This window comes from Acanthaster planci, linkage group LG02 (assembly GCF_054643075.1).
Source record: "Acanthaster planci isolate LZ-2023a linkage group LG02, COTS_SCS, whole genome shotgun sequence".
In the NCBI taxonomy this organism is placed as follows: Eukaryota; Metazoa; Echinodermata; class Asteroidea; order Valvatida; family Acanthasteridae; genus Acanthaster; species Acanthaster planci.
In genome coordinates, this window is record NC_141778.1 from 11,847,074 (window position 1) to 11,857,015 (window position 9,942).

At 43.3% G+C, this 9,942-nt stretch overlaps 2 protein-coding genes across 4 annotated transcripts in view; both read left to right on the forward strand.

The window, feature by feature from the left end:
* The window catches only part of ints9 (integrator complex subunit 9), a 42,758-nt gene extending 41,679 nt beyond the window's left edge, over positions 1–1,079 (forward strand). For all 3 annotated transcript variants that reach the window (XM_087149160.1, XM_022233216.2, XM_022233217.2), the window contains one exon: positions 197–1,079. In XM_087149160.1, coding sequence (XP_087005286.1) covers positions 197–316 — 120 coding nt within the window. In that variant the 3' untranslated portion in view covers positions 317–1,079. The remainder of the gene's footprint in view (positions 1–196) is intronic.
* A 5,967-nt stretch (positions 1,080–7,046) lies between these two features.
* On the forward strand, positions 7,047–8,075 carry LOC110978226 (nociceptin receptor-like). Its single transcript, XM_022233045.2, has one exon. It carries the CDS (start codon positions 7,047–7,049, stop codon positions 8,073–8,075), a length of 1,029 nt encoding a protein of 342 aa, XP_022088737.2.
* The last annotated feature ends 1,867 nt before the right edge of the window (positions 8,076–9,942 follow it).

The window sequence follows — 9,942 nt, forward strand, 5'->3', positions numbered from 1 at the left end:
TGTACCCCAACATGGGGAAAAGTCCCTAATATTCACACGCTTTCCCCGTGCAAAGCTTTTCCAGTCTGTGATTTCATCAAAGTTGGACAGCACATAGTCATGCCTGGCAGCCTGTGCAAGGGGCTTGCGCTCAGTACCCCTTTTAACTGGAGTGAAAGCCTGCGTGGACCCACATGTGATTTTATGTCATCAACAGCAATCGGAAGATACCATTATCCAGCTGGAGGAGGGTTCTACTCACATCTTTTGTGAGGGGAACGAGCCACTGCGGAGGAAGCTCAGAGACACCCTGATCGCGTGCCTGCCAAGTTTCTGACATCAGAATTGAGATCTTGATAACCTCTCGGCAACAATCCTGTTGAGGTGAGGACGCCTCAACTTTCTATCAGAGTTGTAACGAGTCACTACTTTTTGTGACTCGAGTTGAATTTAGTCCTTGTAACATGGTGATTCCAGTCAAGCTTTTAGTTTGAGTCAAATCATGGATTTGAGTCATTACAAGTCTGCTTTCTGCTTCCAATATTTCTGACAAATGAAATATTTTCGTCTGATAAGTGTCACTGTGTTTACTGAAATCCGAGGATGAAAGTTCTTCACTCCCTCATCAATTTAGCAAAAGAAAAGGCAAGAAATATCTCTACCAGATGACAGGTTTGTTCCAAGTTTGGGGGTTTGTAAAGAAACTGCTTCCAGTTCAGTAACAGGTGGAAAACATTGTACAATTTGTTAATGAAACATTACCCTCCTTTTCAGCACTCCATACTTGACCTTACAGCATTGACCCCCAGCCCCTTCATTTCCAAAGATACAAAGATTCAACCATTCATTGTTTCCAGTAATTATTATGACGTGACGGATGGGGCACAGTGAAATAGAGCCACACTTTAGTAGTCGCCTGTTTTTTATCTCAATATTCAACACTCACACACTCAACCATCAGCAATTGCTCTAACTGAAAGGCATGTGAAATTGAGTTGTGAATGAATTAATGTCTTCTGCTGGTACAAAATCTGTGGCCTTGTTTTGTTTTTAACGAATTAGCAGACGTTTTTTAGATTAAAAATAATTTTGTGAGATGATTTTTCTGTCAGATTGAATTTTGCAGTACTTAAATGTGTAAGTGTCCTGAGTGGGACGATCTGCAAGCCTGTTTCATAATGAAGCCTTTAATTATACTGTGCAATTGAATCGTGATGAACGGTAAGAACTCTCATTATAGTAACCCCAAAGGGCTATGTTTTCCTGGAATATTGTCTGATGCTACCAGGCAATCTCGAACTGCTTGCCTTCACCCAAGATTTGCATTTCCCGTGACTCTGCATACATCACTGACAAAAATTCCGAATTTTATCACAAATCTTACGTGAAATGTGAAGTAGGAACAGCGTGACCAGCATAATCATGTGGGTTTTTTCTCGAGCCAAGGTGAAGTACGGAACAATCTGCCACAAATTTTTCCGTTGATAAAATACACAAGCCACGTTGCCATGGTTACACACGTCCATGGCATTGGTTGTGATTAAATAATGGCATCGTTCGCGTGAGATGATCGGGGAAATGTGCCTCCCCTTCCAGGCCATTAGTGAAACTGAGCACCCAAGGCCAGAATGATTGAACAAATTTGAGGCTATGGTGTGGAAACCAGACCAAAGGTGATTAGTGCTGGAAGACTGGATTTGTGTCAGCTGGAAAATATTTATTGCAAAAATCGTTCCCATGGAGATCAATCAGCACTGTGGATTGTCCAGTGACATCGAGATTTCTTTAGTGATGCACAGGTGTATGTTGATGTCTGTCTAGGAAACAAACATGATGTATGTATTAGTGGTCAACTTCCGTGTGTTTACTATTCTAACTTCACCACTCACCCAAATCCTGCTACATCATCACCCCCACACATTCATCTCACCACCATTACCTCAAATAAACGTAGCCTCACCAACATCAGCCGCAAACTTTTCATCTATTTAACCATTCTTTTGGAGGCAAACCTGTCATAAAATGAAGGGTCTGGGCTGCTTCAACATTATGAGAGCTCCTTCGACGGTTTCCGCGCCAGTTGCGACACACTCTTCCCTTTCTGGGTTCCAAATGAGCAGCTTTCAAATTGAACTGTTTTTACTGAATTTCAAGGCGCGTTTTCCCCGGTTGTTCCGTGCCGAGATTACCCCATGCCGATTTTACCTTTAGACTACACACGAACGTGTGGTTTCGATCGAAGGAGTGCAAAAAATAATCAGTTGCGTAATGCGTGCACAGCAGTGCCACAGCAACGGACATGACTACACTCTGGGCTCGTGACGCAGCCCCCGCTCGCCAGATAAAGTAGCAATTTGAACACCATTTGGCGCCAAGCAAACGTGCATTCCATATATGCCAGTTCATGAAGCAGTCTTAATAATTCAATAATGTCAGAGAGTCACGTACAGTCCAAGCCGTTTTCTCCTACGGTGGTTGATGGCGAGAGTGCTATCTTGTCGCAGAGATAGGCCTCCTCCATAAAACATGTCCAAAAGGAAGATAAAATGTCCATGCAGTCCATTAACCGCCATATGAAGGCAGATTGAGGTCCAACCAATTAGTTGGAGCCAAGTGGGTGCCACTGTTAATTATTTTAGAGTCAAAATCCCCAAATAAACTAATTTAAAAAGTTATCCTTGCAGATGTAAACCTGTAACTTCAGGTAGGCTGCTAAATTCAGATGTCAAATTTTATTCTTGGTCTAATGTCATCTTTTAAAAGTGCATTGTTCTTTGGAAAGCTAGCGGTTAAAACCTGACATTTGACTTGACCCATTCAGCACTGGGTGTGTGCAAGAAGTACAGTTCTCAGCCATGGATAGTGCGTTCCTTTTATGAAGAATTATGATATAAAAAATGAGATTTTTTTTACCAAGTGCGACACAAAATCATTGCAAGATACCTTCGCACTGTCCTTCTCCGATAGCTGATATAATGGAAGTAAATATTTTATACGGTCTCAGAATGAACAGTTGCACCTCGTTGAGTACTTCATATCAAGTGTGTGCGAAGCCCCTGGTCGTAGCCAAGCTCGTTATCTTTGTTCGGTATTTTTATAATGGTCCCTCATTTAATAATGTCGCCATAACCATCATCATTCCGTTCTGCTGCTCATCCACAAGGCTTCAAGGCTACAGGCGGCAGAAGCAGAGCGGAGGTAGGGGGAAATACAATCCACCACCACCGCCTCATTCTCATCCAATCAGGAAATGGCAGCATTACCCCCCCCTACACCTACTCGTTTGGAAAACACGTGATAAAATTCAATTTAGCCCGCAGCCGGAGGACCATCATATGGGTATGAATTTTGAATGCTATGCCGGTCTCGTGAGAACAATTGGATAGATAAAACTAGTATTTTAATGCATGTATAAAAAAACAAAATCGACGAAATCCAAATAAATTGGTATACTTTCTTGAAGGCTACAGCTTGACTGTTTCTGTCCACAGGAATGCTTGTGTCAATCGTAGGTTTTAATGTGGTATAACTCACTTAGTCTGTCATCTTTGCATCGCCGAAATACCGCTTATCAAACCATTTCCACTTGCGGGCCCCGTAGTCTTTATATTGGATGGAAGAATGCGCTAGCAAAAGGCACCATACCAGATGACCAGCGTGTTATATTCCCCAGAAATTAATTACAGTGACATGGTTTTACAAAGTTGTCGCCAATGAGAATATCGTACTTTGTTCGTCTTGATAATGTAGACTTGCTATCGGTTATAGCCAAGTTGAGAACAAATTAGTTCAGGAGTAAAAGTAATATCACTGACTACAATGTATGCAGTCAATCTGATAACGATAACAGCTGTTGAGGCAAATGCAATATAGAATTGTCTGCACGTTTCCATCGTGCCATAATCTTGAAGGTAAGATAGCATTGTTTTTTAAAAAAAAAAGTGGATCGTGTCCGTAGATTCCAAAGCAGCCTTCACAAGAGAATCGACTTCGACCAAAGTAATGGTGAGTTTGATCAGCAAGTGTGCTGTTTCCTCAAAACAAGTGGTCCTGTTTTTGGTTACCAGAAAATGTCACAAGCCTCTTCAATCACAGTTGTTTTCACCCATGCTTCCCAGGAAATTCCAGCCGCCAGCGGCAATTGAACGTTGTGAATTCTGGACCAGAATATCTGGTGATTGGGGAACAGACATTCAATTGTACGGAACCCATTCTGCATCACCGGTTTGAATTGTGGAGCGTGTGACTGCACAACTCGGAAAGAAAATCAATAACTTCTCTGGAAATGTACAAAAATACACCATTTCTCAATCACAAAAGAGATATGTGCGGGACTTTTGTGTAAATAAACGTCGCCAGATATTTTATGACAATATTTGACGATGATATCTTGGCAGAAACCAACCGAAATACCAACAGCTGTAACGATGGCACTTGATCTGTATCATCAGGTCTATTGATTATGCGTTCAAATGCCTAGACACAGCTTCACAAATGGTCCTTTCCATCCGAAATGACCATTTTTACATAAATGGTCAGAAAAAAATTATCAAAGAATATGATCTTGTACGTGTATCAACATTTCTCAGTACGTATTGAATATCTTTCCTTTCTCGTGTATAGAAGAAATTTAAACCTCTAGACAAAGGGCTATAATATAAAAATACACGAACTTGCGCATTTTTTCATAAGCTTCATTCGATTGTGTATGAGCAGTTGCAAAGGAATTGTAAGGGAACATTTTTGGCGAGCGTTATTAACTTCATTAAACCACAAATTCTACGCCGACTATTTTCTTACGTCCGTATATAGTTGCAGGGATTTCCCCCAATCCATTGTCATTAAATCCTGCATGTTGTCAACAGGAAATACTATCGCTGCCGTGAATACTGAAGTGGTTGGGAGAAATTCATAGATAGGCGTTGGTAATGGCATACAAAATAACTATGTTGGGCTTTTGGCTGTAGGAGGGATCATTCTCAGCTGCCATGGCAGTGTTGCACTTTATTCAAGGGCTCAGCTGATCGTTCTTTTTAAAGAATTGTGCCCGCCTTTTGTGCAATCGTCATGCAGAATTGCATGAATTGCACTTGATTGAATCTTCATCATTGACATAGCGTACATTGATGACATGCTCTTTGCTAATGTCCTTCACTGTTGAAAAATCGGAAGAATGGGAACCACAGCAAACGGACACAGAGCAACGAAAAGCCGCGAAGAATCTATGACGTGCCATTTATTTTTCCTGAGAGAAAAGTGACACGATGGAGTCATTTCAATCCATGGACGGTGACAAAACACTGTCAAGCTGCCGATTTGTTTTTTTCCTGTCAGATCAACCTGCTATTCCTGTCTTGAAACTGTCAAAATGAAGACTGAGTCATTACTTGAGAGTTTCACTTGCAGGGTGCGTGATGAGGATTTAGCTAATGAACTATGGATCCTGCTATGTCGACTGACATAATCTACTCAACTGTTGCCAAGCAGAGAGACACATGGAGAGACGATCAGTTTTATAATATGTACCGGTACAGGGCAAGTACACATTGAAGTCTTTGCCTGTTGTGCAGAAATCCTTTTTGCATGTAATTTTACATTTTTATATTTACTACCCCCATCATCATGAATCCAAAACTTTTGCGCATGCGTAATTGTTGCACGAATGCGTCAGGTGATCGAGTCGCGTCCGCTACTTTGCAGTTAGTCAGGTGCCAGTGCACCGTTAATGTACATAATATCGACGTGTGTTCTATGAAACCCAGAGTGCACGGTGCCTACTTGGCGAGTGTGTGAAGCAGGGCGCAATCGTGGCAGCACTCGAAACCGAAGGATTTTTTTGTTTGTGTTTTCAATATTTCACCTACACGCAACTCTCCTGTCATTTGTCAAGCCGAAAGACCCAAAAATCAGCGTGTTTGCTCCAAATGCATAATTCACGACAGATGTTGTACCTTTGTACAAGTTACTGCGAAAGGAAACAGCATTGTATATAAGGGGACGTGCTAACGTTCTGCAGCCAGTGATAGTACGCTGCCACAACGCCTAGCGGGAAAGTTGTTAAATTGCCAGGCGTGGTAATGCGCACTGTCAGAAGGTATTAGTCCATCCTGCTGATTACTTTGCACGGCAACATTTGCTCGCTTCTTTCTGTTAACTGGCTGAAGTAAAGAGCTTCATCTTTTTTTGGCGAAGATCGGAAATTTGGACGATAAAGTTGACATGCCTCCATGTCTGCACCTTGTCTGGGTTTCCAAGGGGAAAACACACCATTTTGTCTGCCCCCGTAACGAGGTGTGTTGCTGTAGCAACCCGAGATTGGTTATATATAGGAAAGCCAACTCGCGGCGACACCACTTTGAGACGTTAAGGACACGTCTTGTCGAGTGTGTGGAAATTCAACAATCAAGAGGTAGTCTCCCATTCAGTGTCGTTTGCGAGTCTTTTTGAGTGAATTTGATATTCTGCGGCAGATTGGTACAGTGAAGATCACGTGCAAGGTGTCTTTGAACAGAGTCGTTTGGGCGGCGCGGACGCATCAGGCAAACGGTGTTGGAGGGATGAGTCGCTCCGAGTATCATAGTAGGACAGATGAAATGGAGTCGATACTGCGGACAACCTGGTCTAGTACTAATACCTAAAACCACACGACTTTGAGTCTAATTGTTGTCATTTGAAACACGACGTTATGAGGAATTTTCTACGTTTTGTCTTGCCGTGGAAGTAAACTGTAGACTTGTGGGATACAGTTATATACACTGAGATATCACACTGTGTTGCACGAAAGCATTGCATGATGTGTGTTTTTGATAACGACGGACAATGTCGAGCTTATGAAGCACATTCCTAGCCAGTCCTATGCTTGAAAACACCCATTGACGAAGCTTCGAAATAAATTGCGAACGCTGAATAGACAGTGACACCCCGCCGGGAAGCGGCAGATAGGCCTAATTTCTTTCAGAAGCACAGAGACGAGCTCTTTGATCGCAACCATTTGAAATACAGCAGAATTCTTTGTGTGTCGCTTACACTTCAACCAACGCGAAGTCCCCAATCGTGCTATGTGCGCAATGGAGACGCTGGATTGGGGGAACGGCACTTCGGCTCGCGAAGAGTGGGTTATCGTTATCCAGACAACAGTGCTGACAATTACCACACTTCTTGTGATTGTTGGGAACATCCTCTGCTTTATGGTATTGCTGAAAAGCAATGATACCGGCGAGGTTACTCGGTTGTGCATGCTGTTCCTTACCGCGACCGATACCGGCGTTGGGTTCCTTATATGCATACCAGTGACCGGTGCTACCGCGGTGGACCGGTGGCCGTATGGTGACGCTTTCTGCCTGGCATTAGCCGGCAGCACGATTCTTCTCTCGATGGATAGCATCTTCGTTGTGCTGGTGAACGTGGAAAGATTTGTTGCCATCGTGTGGCCGTTGCGCAGCGTGACTTACGTGACCATACCACGGGTGCGAGTGGCGCTTGTTGGTGTGTGGGCTCTCGGTGCTTCTTTTGCCGGGGTGTATTGCTTCATACCTGGTCGATCTGCGGTCTACCATCCGCATTTCCACACCTGTTTTATGGATCCTGACGACCCGGACCAGTCGGACAGCGTTGGAATAATGGCAGCCTGGATTTTCGGCATTCTCCCTTTCGTAATCACGCTCCTCCTGTACGGACGGTTGTACCAGATTGCGCGACGCCACGCAAGGCAAATCAGCGTCATGGAAGGTCCTCAGAACCACCATGTCATCAAGAGATCGGACTTGAAAACAGCCACTACTTTTTTCATCATGACTGCGGTCTTGGCCGTGTCCTGGCTGCCCTTCGCCGTAGTCATTTGCTACGAAGGTGTAACTCGCCGTACGGCCCACCCAGCGGCCATTTTCATCTCGGAGATCCTGCTTCTCTCCAACAGCTACTGGAACATCGTCATCTACTACATCAGGAACGAGAAGTTTCGGCGGGCCGGACGACGATTCGTCCGGGATTGTCTGTGCAAGGGACGTGACAACAGGCTCAGAAACGAGATTGAACCCAGCAGAATTATTGAATCACCCTCGTTGAAATCAAATGCCGTACTGACACATCACTTATGAAATGTAAAAATTGGCCGGGGGGGTTCAAACCTATTACAAAGAGGAAGAGAATTTTCTTTGAAAGGAAGTGGAATGTGTCATTACACTGTAAAAAGTCGGGTGTTTAAATCAACACTTTTTGGTGTTATCAGATTACCACACCATAGGGTGTTACTTTAACACTGATGATGTTACTTTGCACACCTGTAAGTGTTACAGTGCACTAGAAGGTGTTACAAGTAACACCAAATAACACCAAAATTTTAACACCAGTGAAAAGTGTTGGTGTAGTCGTCTGATAACACCGTGGGTGTTAAATTTAACACCCAAGTTTTGCAGTGTGCAATCGTGAATCGACGTTCAAATTTGAATTCATCATTGCATCAAAGATACATAATATCTTACAGGCACTATTGAAGTGATGGCTCTCCGAATAAGTTTCCAAGATTGAGACTGAAAACTTTCAAGACAAAAAAAGGGTTAACACCACAGTTCTCGAACTGTACATGTGGGCCTATGTCATTTTTCATGCTTTGTTTTCATTTTACACGAACAACCAAAATATGCTGGGTCTTTATAAAGTTTACGTATAAATTATGCAGCTATGCCAAAAAGGATTCACGCCCATGGCAAATTCGGAAAACATGAAGTAGCGCAACGAGCTTATTCTGGATTAATTAACCTTGAAAGGTGACAAAAGGCTGAAGGAATTACTGCCAGAGATATTCCAAGGTATTTAATACTTTTTGTGTTTTAGTTGAGTGATTAACAAAAAAGTGTCATGCCCAGACTTATTCATAGCCTTGCTTAGTAGTCAATGGCAAAGCCTTTGTTTGGGATCACTGCCTCCAAACGGATCTTGTACTTGTCAACAAGGTTTCTGCACATTTCCATTGGGACTTTGGCCCACTGTTCTTTTGTGAAGGCCTCAATGTTCTTGATGTTGGAAGACTTTCTTGCCATCACTTGCGTCTTGAGCACCTTCCATAGATTCTCGACTGGGTTCAGGTCTGGCCTTTGCCTTGGCCTCTCCCAAACAGTTACATTGTTAGCCAGGAATCATTCTTGACCAACTTGGCAGTGTGCTTTGGATCATTGTCTGGTTAAAATGTTCATTGCTTTCCAAGGCTAAGTCTATCCATGGAGCTGTTAAACACAAGGAGTTAAAAAGAAGTCCCGACTGACCGTAATCCGATTAACTGCTCTGGTTGGCTCCGTAGGCAAGGCGCGGTTACCTGCCTTAGTGTTAAAGACCCTAGACATTCTCTGTACACAGTGATCGCCACCGCCGGGTAGCTGGTAACCCACAGACTCACCGTTTTTCGCTGCGGCGTACTGGAGTAAATAAATGGTGGAAAAGATGCACGAAGAAGATGCGTACTTACTTCAAGATGTATTTTTTGCGTTGGGGAGATGTTAATTTATGTGACAGGTTTTGCCCTTACCCAACGTATATATTGATAAACACTGTATGCTCTCGGACAAGCACTGAGCATACGGTGTTTATCAATATATATATACGTTAAGTAAGGGCAAAATTAACATCTCCCTAACGCAAAAATACATCTCAAAAATAGTTCGGACCGGCCGGCCTACCCCGGCAAGCTCGGTGGTCGAGTGGTTAAGACGTCTGCTGTAGTAAGCAGGAGGTCGTGGGTTCGAGTCCCACCCGAGTAAGCAACTGAGCACTGAGCATACAGTGTTTATCAATACATACGTTGGGTAAGGGCAACACCAGCTATATAAATTAAGATGTGTAGTTCTCTTCAGTAGTCCCAGGAGTCAGCGAGTGATCTCCGCAGATGCCCTCGAAAATTACAAATCAGCGGTGGTTATTTGGCAAAGTCGGGCGTTATTAAAGTCGATTATGCCATTTTGCGATTCCGGC

What these genes read in the sequence shown, in the direction of transcription:
- LOC110978226 (XM_022233045.2), top strand. Translation starts at nt 7,047, where the DNA reads ATGGAGACGCTGGATTGGGGGAACGGCACTTCGGCTCGCGAAGAGTGG.